This window comes from Aquarana catesbeiana, linkage group LG07, assembly GCF_042186555.1.
Source record: "Aquarana catesbeiana isolate 2022-GZ linkage group LG07, ASM4218655v1, whole genome shotgun sequence".
NCBI lineage: Eukaryota > Metazoa > Chordata > Amphibia > Anura > Ranidae > Aquarana > Aquarana catesbeiana.
Window position 1 is genome coordinate 252,542,813 of NC_133330.1, and position 22,799 is coordinate 252,565,611.

The 22,799-nt window shown below is 41.0% G+C and overlaps 1 protein-coding gene across 1 annotated transcript in view; it reads right to left on the reverse strand.

Annotated features, from left to right (window-relative positions):
- LOC141103520 (calcium-activated chloride channel regulator 1-like) overlaps window positions 1-22,799 on the reverse strand; it is a 53,205-nt gene that overhangs the window by 16,367 nt on the left and 14,039 nt on the right. Inside the window, exons 2-9 of the mRNA XM_073593194.1 lie at window positions 21,833-22,097; window positions 20,509-20,649; window positions 17,400-17,547; window positions 16,309-16,417; window positions 13,040-13,217; window positions 10,955-11,176; window positions 8,294-8,518; window positions 4,908-5,085 (exon numbers count right to left, since the gene is read on the reverse strand). Coding sequence (XP_073449295.1) covers window positions 4,908-5,085; window positions 8,294-8,518; window positions 10,955-11,176; window positions 13,040-13,217; window positions 16,309-16,417; window positions 17,400-17,547; window positions 20,509-20,649; window positions 21,833-21,991 — 1,360 coding nt within the window. The 5' untranslated portion in view covers window positions 21,992-22,097. The remainder of the gene's footprint in view (window positions 1-4,907; window positions 5,086-8,293; window positions 8,519-10,954; window positions 11,177-13,039; window positions 13,218-16,308; window positions 16,418-17,399; window positions 17,548-20,508; window positions 20,650-21,832; window positions 22,098-22,799) is intronic.

Sequence of the window (22,799 nt, forward strand, 5' to 3'; positions counted from 1 at the left end):
AAAAAAATTCCATTTTGCCAGGAGCAGTGATTTTTAAAGCACTGACATTTACAAAGAAAAAAGGTTTAAATTGCCAGTAAATGACATGAAGCCAACAATGAAATGTCATTCACTGGTAATTGAAATGGTATAATTTTATTTCTCTGTAAATGTTACTTTTGCTGTAGCAAATCCTATAGCAAGAACACAAAATACATAGAATCTCCCTTCAAATTCATACCAGACCCCTGGCAAAGTACCTTGCATCCAAATGCCCGAACAGCAAAAATGTTGTCCTAATCTATCCTAATAACCATAACCTAACTATTTTTGAAAATAGTATGTTATGGTCTTTATGTGGTTACATGGTCAAAAAGCTTTTTTTTTTAATTGGGGGGAGGGGGGTTAATTTTTAAACATGCTATGCTTCAAATGGCTTGCTCTATTGCAAGCATTGAAAGAGAAGGGGAAGTCATATACTGAACATCTTACACATACAGTATACAAGTCCCAAATCCAAGCTCCCATCCCAAAATGATAAGTAAAAGTCTCTGTTTAGGGCAAATAAAATGGAAAGCAGCTTAAAACCTCTGGATTGCCTCTTAGTTTTTAATAACTACAAATATATGTACATCCAGGTGTATTTAAAAAAACTTCCATAGTTGTTCATCCATCAAAACTTCATGTAAGTTCATTTTATTTAAATAGGGCAAATAAGTATGCTCCTTACCTCCATCTAGTGGCCATAGTCTGGTATTTTCTGCATTCAAACATTCAACTGCTTCAGATCTGCGCTATAGCCGAATGACGGCTACAGAGCAGGTCTGCTCTGCCGGGAGGCCGTCAATAGACGTCCCCTTTGCAGGCTCGCCACGCCCCCCCCCCCCCGAAGGGCACGCGCAGCGTGTGCTGTGATCACCCGAGTCAATGAGACTCGGGTGATCACAGATCCGAGTAAAGGGTCGATCCCGACACCTTACCACGTGATCAGCTGTCAGCCAACGACAGCTGCTCACGTGATGTAAACAGAAGATCGGTAATCTTTTTTTTTTCTTCTCACGCTGACAGCGCGAGGAGAAAAAAGGCGATCACCGGCTTCTGTTTGAAGGGACATCGGTCCCAAAGAGGAAGAGGTGAAGCCCCCTCATATGTGCCAACCAGTACCGCGTACCAGTGCCACCTGCCAGTGCCATGAATCAGTGCCCACAGTGCCACGAATCAGTGCCCACAGTACGTAAGTGCCAGCAATCAGTGCCACCTATCAGTGCCCACAAGTGCTACCTATCAATGCCCACCAGTGGTGCCAATCAGTGCCTCATCAGTGCCACCTAGCAGTGCTTCCTATAAGTGTCACCTACCAGTGCAGATCAGTGGCCATCACTGCCACCCATCAGTGCCCATCAGTGCCACCTATTAGTGCCCTTCAGTGCCACCTATCAATGCCCTTTAGTGCTGCCCATCAGTGCCACCCATCAGTGACACCTATCAGTGCCCACCAGTGCCACCTCATCAGTGTCCACCAGTGGCACCTCATCAGTGCCCACCAGTACCGCCTATTAGTGCCCATCAGTGCTGCCTTATCAGTGCCAATCAGTGTTGCCTTATCAGTGCCCATCAATGCAGCCCATCAGTGCAGCCTATCAGTGCCCATCAGTGCAGCCTATCAGTGCCCATCAGTGTAGCTTCATCAGCATACATCAATGAAGGAGAAAAATTACCTGTTTACAAAATGTATTATCAAAATATAAAACGGTTGTGTATTTTTTTTTTTTTAATCAGTCTTTTTTAATTTTTTTAACAAAAAATAAAAACCCAGAGGTGATCAAATACCACCAAAAGAAAGCTCTATTTGTGGGGAAAAAATAATAAAAGTTTCATTTGGGTACAGTGTTGTATGACCGCGCAATTGTCATTCAAATAGTGACAGCACTAAAAGCTGAAAATTGGTCTGGGCAGGAGGGGGGTTTAGGTGCCCAGTAAGGAAGTGGTTAAACTGCAGAGAATTAAAACATAAAATTTTGTCACATTCACACAGAACACATTTTCAGGATGAAGGAAGAACAGCTATGCAATTTTTATAAATACATCCCTAATGCCGCGTACACACGGTTGGACTTTTCGGCTACAAAAGTCCGACAGCCCGTCCGACAGACTTTCGACTGACTTTTGGCGGACTTTTGGCGGACTTGCGGCTGACTTTCTAACGAACGGACTTGCCTACATACGATCACACAAAAGTCCGACGGATTCATACGTGATGACGTACATTGAACTAAAATAAGGAAGTCGATAGCCAGTAGCCAATAGCTGCCCTAGCGTTGTTTTTTGTCCGTCGGACTAGCATACAGACGAGCGGATTTCTGGGTCCGGTGTAGTTACGACGTAAAGATTTGAAGCATGTTTCAAATCTAAAGTCCCTCAGATATGCGGCTGAAAAAGTCCGCTGAAAGTCCGGGGAAGCCCACACACGATCGGATTGTCAGCCAGCTTTGGTCCGTCGGCGTCCGTCTGACTTTTGTAGACGAAGAGTCCGACCGTGTGTACGCGGCATTAGTGTTCAATTGTGTGTTTCAGAATATAAAGACAAAAAAAAAAAAAAATGGCATTTCCTTGCCAAATGTCTCTAGTATTTGTAAGCTACTCTGTTAATTTTTTTAGTCCACATGTTTTGGGGGCCTTATTGCTTTTTTTGTTTCTTATTAACTTTTTTGAGCACCAGTAGAATTGCAGTACTGTGCATTTCAAAAGTGATGTAAAAAACATACAGTATATATCATAAAATATTCAAGCACATTACAGAAAAAGGCAAAGGATTTTTTTCGGACTTTGGGGCAACAGGATTTACTTCTTACTAGGAGGGCCCTTGCTTGTGCTTCCCAATATCATGTTTACTCTTAACCTCCCTGGCGGTATGATTATTTCATATTTTTGATGCTGAAAGCGGTACCATTATTTTGCATGGAAATTTGGCATCTTATATTGTAGACCTGTAATTCTTAGGAATAATTCACTTAAATCTGTCAAAACCAGAGTCTAGTAGACATCCCAGGTATGATAAAGTTTGAAACACAAAATCATAAATTATAATATAATAAATAACTTTAAATAATTATACAAAATAATAATATAATAATAATAAAAATTATTCAATAATGTAATCAAATCAAAAACACTGAAATTTGCTCAGTTGCAGAATCGTCGCTGTGTTTGATGACGGATCACCCCACAAATTACTATCACCCAATTCTGCAAGTGATTCTAATTTATTATCGCTGTTTTCTAGCTGGTCTAAAAACACTTTTGATGTAAAGGGACAGTTTTGGTTGCTATGGACAATCTCCAGTTTCCAGGCAGAAAGAACAGTATTTATAATATAAAACTGCATGCAGTGCACTGGAGAAACTACTAGGGACAAAAGGGAGGTGAAATAATTTAATACAGTAATGTAATCTGTAAGATTACAGTGTACTCTATGTATTGTGTATGTTTTACTTTTTGAATTTGGTGCCATTCTCCGTCCCCGTGCATTGCAACGCTCGCAGGGAACGGAGCTCGGCTCCATGATGAATCGAGCGGAGGACGAGCCGCTCACACTGCGGGGAGACATCGCAGGATCCAGGGGACAAGGTAAGTAAGCTCATTCTGGATCCTGCGATGCGATCCTGAGTCTGGCTCGGGGTTACCGCTTTTGGTTCTGAAATTCCACCCCGAGCCAGACTCAGGAATACCGCCAGGAAGGTTAAGACCAGATATTTTCAATTGGGGCTTTTCGACAAAAATTCGGGAATATTCAAATTAACCAAAACACGTTCAAGTAATTTTTCTGAAAATCTGAAAATAAGAATGCAAATTCCAAAAATTCAAACAAATGGAAATCCGATAATAAGAGCGAAACTCCAAAAACCCTAAAATTCAAAAATCCAAAATAATAACTAACTAATAATAACTATGACTAACTATTAAATTATAGGTATTGGAATTTCCTTTCAAATTTGGCTGTTAGTGAATGTAACGAATACGAATTTATGTGAAGTTACGAATTATCCGAAATAATGAATGCCGCATCTAAATGAATGAAACCTAACAAATTAATAATAATAAATTATAATAATACATTTTTCAATTATTATTATTTATTATTATTATTAATTCGTTACTTTCCATTCGTTTAGATGAGGCATTCGTTATTTCGGATAACTTCAGATAAATTCGCATTCATTATGTTCAACAACAGCCAAATTTGAAAGGAAGTTCCAATACCTATAATTTAATAGTTAGATATTATTAGTTAGTTAGTTATTATTTCTGATTTTCTAATTTTCGGATTTTCAAATTTTCTTTCTTATTTTCGGATTTTCGTTCTTATTTTTGGATTATCAAATTTTTAGGTTTTCAAATTTTCGGATTTTCAAATTATCGAAATAACGATTACTGAATCTAAACGAATGGATTGTAACAAATTTTAATTTTTTAGAAGCTACGAATTAATTTGAAATAACGAATTTCAGTCATAACGAATGACCCGAAAAACGAACAAAAAAAACAAAAAACAAATGAAACGAAAACGAACAAATTTTTCGGCAGTGCATATGTCTTCTCAATATAATCCCAGAGGACACTAGGGCTTCTGTCAGATTGTGTTTAAAAAAGAAATTGTAATTGTATTTGCAGCAGTGTTCAATCTATTGTCCGAGTCTTTCAGACTTTTGTGGATCATCTTCGTTCAGTTGTGTTAACTCTTTTTTTTGTGGTACAATATATTTTATTGAATTTTAAAGAAAGGAAAAGAAAGGATAATAAATACATGACAAAATCTTTGAAATCATTATATACAAATTTCTCTTTGTTTTGAAGTGTTATCCTGATCAACTGACTGCTTTTGAAGCCGCAACCCATATTTTTAATTCCCAGAAAAGAACATAACTTACCTGTCATGCTGGCTAATTCTTCTAGGGCTTTATCTGCTTGGTTTCCTAAAGCAAGAGTGTGAATGACTGCTCCACTGTTTTGGACATCAATAAAACAGCTGCTAATACCCGAATCCTCTCCATCTGTTAACAACACAATCTCTGTGCCATAGGTGCTTCCATCGAACCCTTTATTTACCTGTGTATGTAATAAAAACATACTCTCAGTGGTTGATAATTAAGGCATATATGTTTGTTAACAAATAGCAAAATTGAAAATCATGTACTTGAAAATCAGAACATAGGACACAATGACGTGGTCAAGATCAGTGGCGTTGAGAGGGGGGGCTGGAGCCCCGAATGGGTCCCCGAAAAGCCTCAGGCATGCATCATTTAATTGTTAGCCCTGAGCGCTGCTGGTGCTGCCAATCAGGGACCGATCTTATCCCAAGCGCCGCCGAGTGCGGCCGAGTGCGGCCGAGTGACATAGCAGGTCCTGCCTTCTGGAGCCTGCAGCACCTATGATGGACGTCCTACTGGTCCAATGCCGGGAACACGGGACGTGTGACGTCCACTATAGGCGCTGCAGGCTCCAGAAGGCGGGAATTACAATGCGGCTGCCATGACACACATCACTGTGAGATCCCTGCTCGGTGCTCGGGCGGGCAGCTCTCCTTTCCTCTCCTCCTCTGGCTGTCTGCTGTGATAATGGGTGCACCACACACCACGGCTGAGCTGAGCTGAGCTGGGCTACTGCAGGACACATGAAGTCTGTCTTCTGGTCAGGTAGGTCAGTGTATGTGTGTCAGGTAGGTAGGTCAGTCAGTGTATGTATGTATGTATGTCAGGTAGGTAGGTTGGTCAGTGTACGTATGTATGTTAGGTAGGTGGGTAGGCCAGTGTATGTATGTCAGGTAGGTAGGTCAGGGTATGTATATCAGGTAGGTAGGTCGGTCAATGTATGTATGTATGTCAGGTAGGTAGGTCAGTCAGTGTATGTATGTCAGGTAGGTAGGTAGGTCAGTGTACGTATGTCAGGTAGGTAGGTCAGTGTATGTATGTCAGGTAGGTAGGTAGGTAGGTCAGTCAGTGTATGTATGTATGTCAGGTAGGTAGGTCGATCAGTGTATGTATGTCAGGTAGGTAGGTTGGTCAGTGTATGTATGTATGTCAGGTAGGTAGGTCACTGTATGTATGTATGTCAGGTAGGTAGGTCGGTGTATGTATGTCAGGTAGGTAGGTCAGTGTATGTATGTCAGGTAAGTCAGTGTATGTCAGGTAGGTCAGATAGGTAAGTCAGTGTATGCATTTCACTACTGTCAGTGTATGCATGTCAGGTAGGTCAGTGTATGCATGTCACATAGGTCAGTGTATGCCAGGTAGGTAGGTCAGTGTATGTCCGGTAGGTAGGTCAGTGTATCAGGCAGGTGAGTTTAGCAGTCAGCATTGATGGGCACTGGTAAGCCAGGCAGCATAGCTTCCTTTTCCTGTTTGCTATTGAGAAGGATTACACATCTACTTGCAGACGCATTCAGTGCTATGAGAACTGTAGTACACATATGGGGTTATTTACAAAAGGTAAATCCACTTTGCACTACAAGTGCACGGCAAGTGCACTTCCAAGTGCACTGAAAGTGCAGTCGCTGTAGATCTGAGGGGAAGATCTGAAATAAGGGGAAGCTCTGCTGATTTTATCATCCAATCATGTGCAAGCTAAAATGCCTGCCTCAGATCTACAATGACTGCACTTCCAAGTACACTTTCAGGTGCACTGGTAGTGCAAAGTGGATTTGTCTTTAGTAAATAACCCCCATAGAGAGGAGCATGTGACCAGAAATAACAGAGCTGCTCTCTCTCTAGTAGTAGCAGTGAGGTGCATCAGCGAAGGATCAGGCATGCGCACAGGAAAATAAAAAAGCCCGAAATCAACAGTTTTCATTAAAAAAAAACAAAACACGGATTTTAATAATAATAAAAAAACAGATCTGTGGTATACCTGATATTTTATAACAATTGATGTAAAAACGTGAGTTTAGTGTCATTTTAATTTGATTCATTAAGGTGGCTGCACACAAGTACAATTCTCTTGAACCTTTGCACGGAGCTCTGATAGTTCCATTATGGACTTGACAAATTTTGTAAAAAAAAAAAAAATGAAACCCTTTGATTGCCATGCCAAAGTTTTGAATTGTACAGTAAATTTTGGGATGCACATGTGCCTTGGCGAGGGGGACATCACCATCTCTAAAGTGAGCTCCCAGGGACTGTCAAGTAGCCCAAATCTTGCAAGAAAGAAAACTTCATATTTGTTGCAGTAGATTAAGGTGTGGTAGGGGATCCCCAGTGAATCAGGCTTTGTATATGGAGATCCTTGTATGGAGTGCATTAGAAGGATTGGTTTGAATCATACAAAAAGGAAACCTAGCTTCCCTTGCATCTATGCAACACCTTTGCGAATTATCCCTTAAATTGCGCTATGTACATAGTATATGATCTGCAGCCTAAGTAGATGCAAACCTGTAACAGTCATGCAGAAGATGCCAGCTTACATAACTCCCCCCTTCCTTCCATTCCCTCAGAAACAAGCCAGGACTCATGCACCTAAAAATATTTTTTGTGGTTCTTGGATTATGCAGAACTTGGACAGATTGTAGCAGATACAAATAGTTTAAGTAAAAAATATAATATAAAAAATTAAAAAAAATATTAAAGGGGTTGTAAAGGTATAAATTTTTTCACCTTAATGCATTCTATGCATTAAGGTGAAAAAACTTTTGATAATACCGCCGCCCCCAGCCCCCCCGTTTTACTTACCTGACACCTCGAAACTCGGCCGCTCGTTCCCGACCTCCATTCAGCCGATCAGCCTGGTCGCTGATTGGCTATAGTGGATGGATTGAAAGCAGCGCAGCCATTGGCTTGCGCTGCTGTCAATCACATCCAATGACGCGGCGCGCCGGGGGCGGGGCCGAGTGATACAGCGAGCAGCTATAGCCGCCGGCTGTATCACGGGAGCGCGCCCGCAATAACTAACCACCGTGCGAGGGAGCTCGCATTAAGGTGGTTAATTATTGTGGGGAGGAGCTGAAACAGCCGCCGAGGGACCCCAGAAGAGCAAGTTCGGGGCCACTCTGTGCAGAACGAGCTGCACAGTGAAGGTAAGTATAACATGTTTGTTATTTTTAAAGATAAAAAAATTTACCTTTACAACCCCTTTAAGTAAAAAAATATCATAGTCACGCAGATGTTTATAGACTTTTGGCTGAATCTCTAAAAGTATGTCCACAAAAATGTTTCCATTAAGAATAAACAAAATGTAAACTTATAAAAGAGATGAGAGTGTAGTAGGGGCCTTGTCCTCTGTAATAAAAAAATCTGCCAAGTAAAAGATTTTACGATTAAATTACCTCAAATCCTTGACGAACTCCAGAGCATATGTTTGTACCTCCATTTGCGATTTTCGGAAGAAGATTCTTGAGTCTTTCACGGTCAAAGGTGTTAGTTATTTTTACCAAATTAGACAGAACTGTTGCGCCACTAGAGAAACTGACAATTCCAACACGGGAACCCGTTTCAACAATCTGCATGATGTAAACTTCGGAAGCCTGGTACAGGCGGTTTATGCGATCGCTCTGCAAGGAACAAAAAGTTTATGGAAAATGTTAAGCTAAACTTAACCTTAAAGCGACATAGCATAGCACAGTGCTTGTGTCATTTGGCCCTTTCTATCACCTGAAATACCTGGCTGATCCTGCCTAGCTATACCTTCCCCTCTGTAAACTGACCACGGTATATTATGGCTGCTGAGCCTTGACACCGTGGTCAGTTTACGTGACTCTGTCATCCGCAGCTCTCCTGTCCTCCGCAGCTCTCCTGTCCTCCTCACGCCCCTCCCCTCCCTGCCTGTCAACTAGTGACAGTGCCCCTCCCCCTCCCTCCTGCTGCTGGAAAAACATGTACATCTTTATACTATCAGCACTGTCTCCTAATCCTGTGTCCCCCGTTTTTGTGATTTATAGAAAAAATGCAGCTATATATCTGATTTCTGAGAGCCGTTCGGCGTTCATGTGACAGGCTGGCTCGCTCCTCCTCTCCCGACTGATGTCAGCAGGGGAATCTCGGCCCTGCCCACTGCAGCTGTCAGACAGGGAGAGGAGAGAGGCAGTGGGCCATGTGAGCACCGATCGGCGCTCAGAAATTAGGTATATAGCTAAAAATTTTTTTATAAATCACACACACAGGGGGACACAGGATTAGGAGACAGCGTTGATAGTATAAAGATGTTAGAGTGGCTAACAACCACTTAAAGCGGAGTTCTTGTTTTTCTGTTTATTAAGAGCCCTTTCACACTGAGCTGCCCTGGGCGTCGGCGGTAAAACACTGCTATTTTTAGCAGCACTTTACTGTTGTTTTTGCGGCGCTATGCAGATGCTAGCGGGGCGCTTTTAACCCCCGCCAGCAGATGAAAAAGGGTTAAAACCGATCGCAAAGCGCTGCTACAGCGGCGCTTTGCCGAATGGTTCGGTGGTGCCGGCGCTTTAGGAGCGGTGAGTTCATTGCTCCTAATGCGCTCCAAAGAAGCTGCTGGCAGGACTTTTTCTGACGCCCTGCCAGCGCACCGCTCCAGTGTGAAAGTCCTCGGGCTTTCACACTAGAGTGAATGAAGCCGCTGTTTCAGGGCTCTTTGCAGGTGCTATTTTTAACACTATAGCACCTGCAAAGCGCCTCAGTGTGAAAGGGGTCTAAAAGTCAGCAGCTACAAAAAGTGTAGCTGCTAACTTTTAATAAACACACACTCGCCTGTCCCACGGTCCAGCGATGCGGCCCCCCAAAGCCTCGATTCTCTCCCTCGCCTCCCCCTGAAAGTCCTCGGGCTTTCACACTAGAGTGAATGAAGCTGCTGTTTCAGGGCTCTTTGCAGGTGCTATTTTTAACACTATAGCACCTGCAAAGCGCCTCAGTGTGAAAGGGGTCTAAAAGTCAGCAGCTACAAAAAGTGTAGCTGCTAACTTTTAATAAACACACACTCGCCTGTCCCACGGTCCAGCGATGCGGCCCCCCAAAGCCTCGATTCTCTCCCTCGCCTCCCCCTGGCGCCAGCATCACTAGTGTGGGCACCCAGCTGTGGCAGCTTGCAGCTTCACAGCTGGGTGCGCACTGTGCATGTGCAAGTCGCGCTGCATGTCCTGAATGGCTGAGCAATCTTCTGGGACCTGTGACGTGTCCCAGAAAATTGCAGGGAGGGAGGGGGAGAGGAGGAGTCGCCCAGGCGGCACGAGCGGAAGTGGGAGCTGGGTACCTGTCAAAACTAGGTACCCACTCCCCCCCTCCACCAAAAATGACATGCCAAGTGTCACACGATAGGATTTTGCGACAACAAATGTTCGATGTGAGCTTGTTGTCGGAAATTCTGACCGTGTGTATGCTCCATCAGACATTTGCTGTCGGAATTTCTGACAACAACTGTTTGAGAGCAGGTTCTCTAATTTTCCGACAAGAATACTGCTTGTCGGAAATTCCAAGCGTGTGTACACAATTCTGAGGCACAAAAGTCCACGCATGCTCGGAATCAAGCTCAAGAGCCACACTGGCTATTGAACTTCATTTTTCTCGGCTCGTCGTACGTGTTGTACGTCACCGCATTCTTGGCGTTCGGAATTTCCGACAACATTTGTGTGACCATGTGTATGCAAGACAAGTTTGAACCAACATCCGTTGGAAAAAAACCCATGGTCTTGTTGTCGGAATGCCCGATCCTTTGTACGGGGCATAAGGCTGCATTCACACCTGAGCGTAGTGTCTCTGAGCGCTTTTCCGGCGTTTCTGCCCGAATCCAGCAACAAAAAAAGCTCCGGAACTTGTTTGAGCTTCAGGCGTTTAGCTTCCTTCGATTTGGAGTGGAGATGTAAACCATCTCCAGAGAATAATAGATCTTTTCTCCTCTAACATTTTTGAGGTTCAAGCTTCAAGCAGATAATCAATCAGGTGTGAATGGGGCCTAAGAGATTACATATTGCTGGAAATGTAATGTCAATTTCTCATTGACGTTTTTTTAAAACTATACTTACTCCACCCATGCTTCCAGAAACATCCAGTACCAAGGTGACCACTCTGTCTTTATACTGCAGCAGGGTGAAAGTAGGGGCAGGGATATTGGTATTTTCCAACGGAGCAGATTTCATGTCAGGAGATTTCATGATGACATCCCATACGCTTTGGTGGTTGCATAATCTGTTTTGTTCATTTGGAGCTTCTTTGTTGTGCGTGTCTTCTTTGCAGAATGCATGTACCTTAAAAAGAAAAGATATGAAAACGATGAGCAGCACTAACTAGTCATCTCCTATGGGTGAAACTGATTAGAAGATATTGCTGGTACTGCATGAGAAGTTTCTAGATCAGTGGTATCTATCTGTAAGGTATCCAAAGTGCTTGGGATACTGGGAACCATTTAAGCCGGCCATTAATGGATCAAATCTCAGCCAGTTCAGCAGGGATCCGCTACATTTTTGCTAGTGTAAATCATGGCATTGCATGTTTTGGTGTGTTGCAACATAAGTGTCAGTGGGTGCCATTTACAATGAATTGCACCACAGTGTAGCAACTCTCCTCAACAAACAATTTAATGGACATATACCATTTTTGCAGATACTCAGCATTGCAGTGTACCACAACATTATTAGCATTGTGATGTGCTGCCATGCATTCTGCATTGGAAATTTCTGTTCAGTGCATTGGGGGCTATTCACAAAAATGGCATTGTATTGCTCTACACATAGTACAGTGCTTACGTGCCATTTTCATTACTGCAATGCACAGGTGTGAATAGGCCCCAAAAGAATTACACAAGCTGTCACTGCTGACCTCCCCCTCTAAAAATGCTAGTTCTGTGGTTGTCATGCTAATCCAATGAGAAGAACTCCACCCAAAAGGGGAAGTTATGCTTGTTTGCACCCTCTTCTCCCCTCCATTGCCACATTTTGAACTTTTTTGGTGGGGGGGAGCAGGTACCTGGTCCGCCCCTCTCCCTTTCCCCCCGCAGTCTTCTGGGACACATCCAAGGTCCCAGAAGACTACGGGACCATTCACAAGGGGCAGCGTGGCTTGAACACGCCACAAGGCTTCACTTCCTGCTTCCCTTACTTGAAATTCTGGCGCCTGCACCCGAAGCTGATTGAAGAATCGGCTTGGGTAAGGACATCACTGGATCCCTGGACAGGTAAGTGTCCTTATATTAAAAGTCAGCAGCTACAGTATTTGTAGCTGCTGACTTTTGATTTTTTGGGGGGAGCCTGGAGCTCCTCTTTAAGTACTTATATGTATGCAAATCAGGATCTCTGACTTTACTCTGATTTTCCTGACCTGTATGTCTGTTTCAGGTCAGAATTTCAGAGTATTAAAGATACAGATAGCTAATAATATTTTTAAAAATAAACAATTTAAAGCAGTATTAAACCCAAAGGTTATTTTCACCTGGTGATCTGGCCTGTAAGTCTGTTCTTTTTAAACAGAACAAGCTGTCCAGCAGATGAGGGTTGAGACAGACCACTTATCACTGACAGGGCTGCTTACAATAACCAGCTTTTATTTAACACCTTTATTTTTTATATATATATATATATAGATAGATATATATATAGATAGATATATATCTATATATATATCTATCTATATATATATATATATAGATAGATATATATATAGATAGATATTATATATATCTATATATATAATGTTGCTGTAACAGCTTAAAATAATGTGAACTGGAGTTTGGCTTCAATTTGTTAGTGTATCTCAATCTGCTACTGTGTTTAACACTATCCTGCACTCAGACTGACAATGCTGACACTGAAAGATGCCTCTTTTACTCCTCTTTCATCCATAGTGTAGGCACCCTGATACAGGAGGTATGTTACTGGCAGGATCAGCAGGTGAAAAAAAGCACAAAAAAAAGAAAACAAATGCAGCCACCACGTATAAAGATTGGTGAGCTGCAATATATTACATTATTGGTTTTGTGTTTGATACCGCTTTAAGTAATGTACAGTACCACTTTAAATATACATGACCTAATTGGTAGAAATCTAAGTAGCACAGAAAGAAGGATAATTCAACACAGAAATATTTCTAGAGACAGATCTTGTTCTCAGGCTTACAGGTTCTAGGGCTTGTCCATACATAATAGATTCATGGACATTGCGGTCCACATTTGGGTAGAATTCACAACCATCCTCATAGAGCCCAGTGGTTTGGTCAATTTCACAGTCTACTTTTGTTTGCTTTAGTCCATCATCAATATCAATTTTAGCTAAACCACCCAGACTCAAAGGACATCTGAAACAAAACATAGAAGATATTTTACATATTATACAGTATGAGATAATAATATTTTTAATGTATTTATATTATCTTATGCTGTTTGTGACCTTATGCAAATATTTGTGAGGCTACACCAGCCTTTCTCAGCCTTTCCAACACAGAGAACCCCTTGAAATAACATTCTTGTCTCAGGGAACCCCTGCTAAAAATGACTATATCTACAACTGATGATACATTAGTGTGATGGTCAGTTTTTTAGAATGTTCCTTACACTTGTGATCATTAGGAAGAATTACCCCCTTACAGAAAGCTAAAAAGAACACTGGTATTAGTGGGAACTTATCTGAGAGGCAGAAGTTGCTCCTTGCTCAAGATACCCCTAGCAACCTCTGGAGGAACCCTAGGGTTCCATGGAGCCATGGTTGAGAAAAACCCTGGTCTACACTATTTTATCTGATGAAAACTGGATATATAGAATTAATATTTTGTACAAAAAAAATAACAAAACAGCAAGCTTGGTAAACCAAAGAACATGTCATATATTGCAGCTTACCAGTCCTTAGATTTGGTGGCTGCATTAGTTCTATTTCTTAAAGGATAAGTTCACCTTTATAGAAAAAAGAATAACTGCACATATTTTTGCAGAAAAAAAAGTGCATTTATTATTTTTTCCTGCAGTAGCCTGAGAAGCATTGCACCTATGAGCAGTAATAGAGGGGGGGGGGGGAGAGGAAGAGAGAGATCGGGAGGGAGAGAGAGGGGAGAAAGGGAGAGGGAGAGAGAGGGGGGGGGGGGGAAGAGGGAGGGGGGAGAGAGAGAGAGGTGTTTTGCAAATTCAGTCTCATGGGTGAGATATTAAAGCTGAAATCAGGGGAAAAAAACTAAAACATTGTTTATTTGTATGCATTCTAGAACTGCTGTATACGCTGTAGTCAAACCAATTTTAAAGCTATAGGTTACTGAACCATGGAATTTATTTGAGCGTAAGCACTAGACATGGGCCGAACACCCCCCTGTTTGTTTCACAGCAGAACTCCCGAACAGGGGAAATGTTCTAACCTGAACGGCAAACCTCCTTGAAGTCTATGAGAGCCGAACAGGAAAAATGCCCATTTTGAAGGCTTATGAAGCCCGCCGCCGCCCGCTGACCCGAAAAAAAAAAAGGGCTCCCACCTCCTGGGAGGCCTCCTTCTGAATGCCTGCTCTGCGCTTTGACATTTCTTATATACAGTGGATATAAAAAGTCTACACATCCCTGTTAAAATGTCAGGTTTCTGCTTTATATAAAAATAAGACAAAGATAAATCATTTCTGAACTTTTTCCACCTTTAATGTGACCTATAAACTGTACAACTCAGCTGAACAACAAACTGAAATCTTTTAGGTGGAGGGAAGTAAAAATAAAAAAATAAAATAATATGGTTGCATAAGTGTGCACATCCTTAAACTAAAACTTTGTTGAAGGAACTTTTGATTTTATTACTCAATGTTTTTGGGTATGAGTCTATCAGCATGGAACATCTTGACTTGGCAATATTTTTAGTTTAGGAGAGCCTGCGCGGGAGACTTGGGAACCGCGAGCCCAGTGACCTTGAATATTATTTGGAATATTTTGTTCCAGAAACTTCTGATTTTGGGACAATCCCACCACATGTGTAACATGGAACCTGTCATTTGACATCCTCGGAAAACAAAGAGGGGATGCTGAGGGATAGATATTTGCGTTTCAGTGGAGTCATGTACCATCTGGTAAGAACTTTCAGGCTAACTTCCGTTAAGGAAGTGTTAAGGATACCCTTATAGGATCTTGAGACAGCCCTATGCCAAGTTTCCAGGCACCATTGTTTCTAGAGGTCAGCTTCCCATGCTAGCATGTAGGAGGACTTAGACTGGGTTGAGCAAGTGACGAATAAATTATTGCTATGCCTCCTCTCTGTTCCACGACCTGTCCGCACCAAAGTTCATAGGGTGTTATGTGGGGGGGTGTTAGGTTTTGTCAACCAGATAGAGGGGAGAAAATGTGAAATTTGCCGAAACCTGAAACGTTCTGAGTCAGGAAGTTCCAGTTTGATGACAGTAGGTGAGCGAAATGGGGCCAGGGTGTGCACACTTATTCAACCACATTATTTTAGTTTTTTATTTTTACTTCCTCCCCCCTAAAAGATTTCAGTTTGCTTTTCAATTGAGTTGTACAGGTTATAGGTCACATTAAGGGTGGAAAAAGTTCTGAAATTATTTATCTTTAGCTCATATTTTTACATCACCAGAAACCTGATATTTTAACAGGGGTGTGAAGACTTTTTATATCCACTGTAGGTAAGGGGCAGGGCCACCTGACCACATCACTCGGTGGGACTGACCCCTTATGACATCACAGACTGGCGCAGGTCTAGGCAGAAAGAGAAACAAAGAGAGGGAGAGGGAGAGGGAGAGGGAGAGAGAGAGAGAGCTGTTTTGCTAATTCAGTCTTATGAGTAGGATATTAAAGCTGAAATCCAGGAGAAAAAAGAAACATTATTTATTTGTATGCATTCTAGAACTGCTGTATATGCCAAACTTCCAACTCTGAAAATTCCATCCCGGCTCAGGTACGCTGCATACAGTGCAGGCTGCTCACACTCCACCCCCTCCACTCATAAAACATCTTGTAATCATTTCATAGATCGGAAAAGGTTCTGTGACTGGAGGGGAGAGATTGTGACATTCATCCACATCTCCATCCTATCACAACACCATGTAGTCTGTGAAAAGGATACAAGATATTTTATGTCTTCACAGCCTTCATTGTATGCAGTGTAATAGAACTTGGAGTGTAGATTCCAGAGCTGGAGGTTCGGAGCTTATAGCTGTCCTAGAACGAATTAAAATGTTTACCAACCAGCAGCATCCACCAATGGGACACACGTCATTAGGGCTAATTATTTTTTACACAGTAAATAAGCAAACATTGTTTTTTTCAGCTTTAATTGCTATTTTTAAAACTTTTTGTTTACATACACAGTAAAAAAAAAGCTATAAAACATCAGTTTAAAAATGTATTACCAGAATAAAATAAATCAACACAATTACATTAGTTTCCCTTAAGTATAAAAAAGGGGGGATTTACCTGGTTGCCTCCGATTTGCCTTGCTTACTGAGATACCATGGGATATCATTGTTGTATTCATCAAAAACACCCCATCTCAAGTGAGCCCATTCATGGACTAACACTCTCCCTGCCGAAAAATAATACATAAATAGATATTTACCGCATGTCTGCCTACATTTATACAAACCAGCATTACATACAGGTATTAATCAGTTGTTGTGCTGCTCTGTCTATAATGCTGCTGCCTATATGCACTTTCCTAGCCTACAGTATAAACATGTCACCATTGCTGTTACCAATACACTTTCTCCATTAGAGACTATGAAATAAAAGCTGTGTGTACACTGTCCCATGCTGCCCACAGATTCAGTAGAGGATAGAAACACCGCCAGTTCTGGAACAGACTGCGGCTTTTGCTCAAGGTAACCTGTCCTGAATTCTGTACTAGGGCAATAAATTGGATGGGGAGATGGAGGGGTTCAGCAGGGACTGGCCAAATTTCGATCCATTTGTGTCCTTCCATGTTTGGCAGAAGTCGATCTTTTAATTGACTTCTGTAGAGCGGGAATATTGATAAACTGTCATTGATGCGTGACTGTAGCCAATCGGAGAGTCACAATGTCAGAATACAATGTGCCGATGGGGATTTCTCCATCGACCTTGTGTGTGTGTGTAGATGGAGGAATCTGTTACGCTCATTTGTTTTTGTTCAGCCCTTCGGCTAAATGCAAAAAGAAAAACTGATTTTTTATGGCCAGCTTAAGACCAGAAGCAGTGCTTAAAGTTGGCCATACACATAAAGATTTTTCCGTGTGCAATACACAGCATGGGTGGACAAATCTCTGACTCTGGCTATTGTATTTTGACAGCTGGGATGGCAAGTTTCCACCAGGCCAGGAGGCGACCAACAGAGCCACCCAATGGACAAATTTTATCAGTAGCTCGCTAAAATTCTTACAGTATATGGCCAGCATAAGTATGTAGTACGCAAATATAGAATTACAAATATATAACAAAAAACATATATAATTGCAAATCAAACCCAAACACTAGGCTTTTTAAAACATTCCTACATATCTATACATTCCCATAGAGCTCATTTGCCTTACCTCTGGGACCATATATTCGCAGCACTCTATCATTTTGAATGAAATTGGGGGTGAGGTGTATGTATTTTCCAGGCTCCCCACAACCACCATATTGCAAGGTATACGGAAAATCTCCTTTAACAAAAGGATCAGCTATAATAATATCAGCCTAAAGAAAAAAAAAAGGTTAAAAATCAGAATAGCAGAAGCTTCTTGTTTGAAAGTATTCTAGTAGAAAATATGTTGTATCTTTGTGTACGTGGATCACATAACATTGAACTGATAATTTACTTCTGTTTTACCTTCTTTAACCTGTCCTTTGTTGGCCTTTAAATTGTCTTTATACCAAGAAACTTAATAAGAATGGCTTGTATGACAAAACATTGTAGGACCCCTTTCAAATCTCCTCTTCAACCCACAACTGTACTTAAAGTAGAACTTTAGTCAGAAAATTAAGTGCTGCTAGATCACTTCAGTCTGGCCCCTTTTGCAGGTATAGCTATGTAAAAGAATAAAAATATGTGCATGTAGTGTTTAAAAAACAGCAATGTATTGGGGGTTATTTACGAAAGGCAAATCCACTTTGAACTACAAGTGCACTTGGAAGTGCAGTCGCTTTAAATCTGAGGGGAAGATCTGAAATGAGGGGAAGCTCTGCTGATTTTATCATCCAATCATGTGCAAGCTAAAATGCTGTTTTTTATTTTCCTTGCAAGTCCCCCTCAGATCTACAGTGACTGCACTTCTAAGTGCACTTGTAGTGCAAAGTGGATTTGCCTTTCGTAAAAACCCCCACTGTCTCACCCTGCTCTGCACATGCTCACTTGCTCTCTATTTTTAGGCAATGTGCAAATTTTGTAATGGAAAATCTATTGACATCCTAAAGATTTACTGCTGTTCAGGGGCTCCGGGGTTCAGCAAAATGTCATCCTCCAGCAAGAAGAAACAGAAAGAATGCTGGAGGCAATTTACAGCACACACTAATTTTGGCAGCATAATGATTAATGTATGTTCCTTGCTAAAGAGAACATTATTTTTATCAAGCCGTTATGGGTAAAGTTCCACTTTAACATCTGTACTAAACTACCCATTCCAACCAATATACAGCATGCATGCTCTGGTGCCAATTCTGACCAATCTTGTCTGCTATCTGCTACTCCCATTACTTCCTATGCACTGCTGGAAATGTTCTCCTATTCTCCTCCTTGGTGTCTGTAAGAACAATTGCCAGACCTAAGTCATTCACATGAAGGGGAGGGGAGTTCATAGAAGAGTGCAGGAGTCAATTTGTGGGGAAATTTGATTTTTTTTATAAATCTTGTAGTCTGAGCCGGGGATTGAAATAGGGGCAGTAAAGTATGGGCACTGGGGAGTGCTTGCTGTACAGTGTGGGGGTAAGTATGGTAGTTTAATAAAGGTCCACTTTAAAGGCAATACCCCTGCTGAGAAATATGTCATTATGGATAAACTTTTAATAATACATATAGGAGCATACAAATTGCTCTCATCTTCTGCAATAATGAAGAAGAATCTTGTCTATGCATTAAAGCGGGTATAAAATCTTAACTGGACATTGATCTTTCAAAGACAGGTTTGGTCTGACTACAAATTCCAGCAGTAGCTGTAGGGAGTATGAGTGTCCGATGAGTTAGATCCACTTAAATGCTTAGCAGCTGATCAGTGGATGTGCATCGACACACTGTCTTGTTGCTGACAATCCTAACCTGGGCCTACAACTGGGATTAAATATGAATTGTATGTGTGAAAGAATGACAGCTAGGAAACACTGTATTTAAAAGAGAAAATATTAGGTTGTTACCTGCCAAAGATGCCTTGTAAATCCAAACATTACATAGTTGGTGAGGTTAAAAAAAGATATCAGTCCATCCAGTTAAGCTTTTGATGTGTGTGTGTGTTTATGTCAATAGTGCATTGTATACCCCTGTATGTTGTGGTCGTTGAGGTGCCCATCTAATAGTTTTTTGAAACTATCGACGCTCCCTGCTGATACCACTGTTTGTGGAAGAGACTTTCACACCCTTACTGCTCTGACAGTAAAGAACCCTCTACGCAGTTTATAGTTAAACCGCTTCTCTTCCAACTTTAGTGAATGGCTGCGTGTCCTTTTAAATTCCCTTTCACTAAATAGTTTTTTTCGTATGCTAGGGTCACCAGTATGGTGTTTGTTCATTGATAACATATTTATCCCCTTTCAAGCGTCTCATCTCCAGAGAGAATAAGTTCAATGCTTGTAGTCTTTCCCCATAGCTGAGATCCTCCAGTCCCTTTATCAGCTTTGTTGCCCTTCTCTGGACTCTCTCCAGTTCCAGCACATCCTTCCTGAGGACTGGTGCCCCGAACTGGACAGCATACTCAAGATGCGACTGGACCAGAATCTTGTAGAGTGGGAGAATTATCGTTTTATCTCTGGAGCAAATTCCCCTTCTATTGCATGCTAATACTGTATTCTGTTGGCTTTGCTTGCAGCAGCCTGGCATTGCATGCCATTGCTGAGCCTGTCATCTACTAGGACCCCCAGGTCCTTTTCCATCCTAGATTCCCCCAGAGGAGCTCCCCCTAGCCAGTAACTTGCGCTCGTATTTTTGGCACCTAAATGCATTACCTTACATTTTTCAACATTAAACCTTATTTGCCATGTAGTTGACCACCCAATTATTTTATTTAGGTCTTCTTGCAAGGTTTTCACATCCTGCGTAGAAGTTATTGCCCTGCTTAACTTGGTATCTTCCGCAAATATTGAGATTGAGCTGTTTATCCCATCCTTTAGATTGTTTATGAATAAATTAAATGTTCTAAGATCCATATTAAACAATCAGCGTTGGTGTAGTCACAGTGTTGGTGTAGATTACCATGATGGTGGTGGGACTTTGATCCCCCTCCCCCTAAATCAAATTCTGCATTGGGCCATTCTATTTAATTTTTATCCAATTAACTATCTCATTGCACTAAGCTGCTGCTAAATCTAAAGGGGACTGTACAGTCAGATTGTAATGTACTGTAAGTGACCAATTTTTGGCCAATCATGTTCTTATGCCCTCAGAAGGCCAAAAAAGTTGAAAAAACTTTCTAAACAATGCCATGCTATATAACATTATGTCTACACACTTACCTTGTCATATGACTCTGTTTTAGGCCTGCTGTAAGTGCTGTTGGTTGTCCAAGTGCTTGGAATTAAAATCTTAACGCTTTTAAAATACAGCCTATTTTCTGTAGCTTGCAATAGGTAGGTAGATCCGTCAGCCACCATTTTCTGTGAACAAACCCAATACAAAGCAATATCATGATAAGTACAAAGAGCTCATTAACATACATGCATAAAGCATTAATCCTATGTTATCTTTTCTCAGTCAAATTGTCTTGTTTGTGGCAGATTTGTTTAACTTTCCCTGTGCTTCCAACATACCCAGATAGCAGGGTGCAGAATGCATAATGGGATTCAGCTATCCATGGGTCCCATATGCATAGGGGCAAAGAAAACTCAAATGATTCTGCTGTTAGCATCCAGTCAGATTACGGTTAATTCCAGAGAATAAAAAAGTACCTAACTGATATCAAATATAACATTCATACTTATGTTCTAGTTTCCCTAAATAACCTCAATTTCCTTCAGGATTGCAATAAGGAACTGCTGACAATCAGCAATTTATAATCAATAATCAATAGCCCCATGCATTTACCCCAGTAGTTTAAGAAAATAAGGTCAAATAATCTCTACCTTCAATGTTCCCAAAACCCTCCCTGATCTCATTGACCAGTTCTGTATTCCAGTTAATGCATGCTGGTGTACTTGGCTTCATCTGTTTGAGAGCCAACAACCAAGACCCACAACAATCTTTTTTTCTCTACTCTACTGTATATATTATCGATACAATACAAACATTTCTATGTTCATAATTAGGCCTGAGCATCTGACAGCTGTGGCAAAGTTTTGTTGGTTGGTAAGTTCTAAGCATAGAAATATAGAAAAGTCTGCCCATTTTTTTTTAAATACATGTTTTGTATATTTTTTTTTGGTCCTTTTAGTTTGAGTATAGATCTATTTTTGTCCCAAGCCATTTACTGTTGCCTGGCTCACTACCTCTGCTGGAAGTTTATTCCAAGCATCAGTAAAAAAAAAACTTTCTAAGATTAGTTTTAAACTTTCCTCCAGTTAGTTTGAGGTCATGTCCCCGTGTTCTTGATTTTGGTTTCATATTGGAAAAACTGCCCTCCTGAACCTTATTCACCCCGGATCTAAGCCCTATTTATTACTGTTAAAGTAAGCCCACATGCAAATCCTACAATGGAAGTAAAATGGAGAGTGCTAATGTTGTATATTCAATACTACACCCAGAATGGCAATGGCTCTTATGCTAGTGCTGCCATTTATTCCATTTTCATCTATATTGATAATTACTGTGCCTTGCACATTACAAGGAAAGTATAGTACATACCTTTATATTTTCGATAAGTTTTGGATTTTCAGGAATCTTGGGATTTATTGCAAAAACAATGTCTTCATACCCATTATTAACCAGCTTTACTAGAGAGTCCTTAGCCGGCTGTGACAGCTGGAGTATGGAAGCTAAAATAAGAATCCCAGCAATCTTCATGGTTGCCCCGTCGGTGTTCCAGTGTCTTATGGCAGTTGTCCTGAGTAGAAGATTCAGTACAGTCCGTCCCAACTAACGTCTGTGTCAAGCTTACTGATTCCTGTTACTGGATAAGAGTTACACAATAATGTATCAGCTAATTCAATTGTCATAGTGTACTTTTTGCATAACCGAACAATAACATGTTTTTGCTAAATAAAAGTTTTTGTTGAGTGACAAAGGGTTCAGGTAAACTGTTTATAAAAGGAAACAGAGATAGGAACTATTAACTGTGGTACATAGAAAAAAAACTTCTTATCTTCCTGGACATTCAGTGGTATTGTCACCAGTAATAATCTTACATTTAAAGTACCATGGACAAAACATTTCTATTCTATGGTAAATTTCAAGAACAGATGAGCCCCTATTGTTCTTGATGGGAAAACAATTGCATTGTCTATTCAGCACACAAAGACATTATCTTGGTTAAATAAATTGTGCCTATGTCAAGCAATTAAAAAGAAGGATCGGGGGTAGTGGTCAGTGCTTTTGTTCCATTTAAAAGTGCTACTAGTGTTTTTTTTTTCAGCTGATCATGAAGGTTGGAACTTTGGAAGGTGGACACATGTATGGGCACCATACTTAAAATTCAGAGAACCTAGGTTTCAGAGTTATGGGGGCATGCGTGCATCAATAAATGATCGGTTTTCTGATCGATCTCTTACGATAGGAATAATCAATCTATAGTTGACAACCCATTCAATCGATATGCCACACATGAGGAAGTGGATTGATAAGTTATCAATCGCATCTCTGTTTTCACTATGTA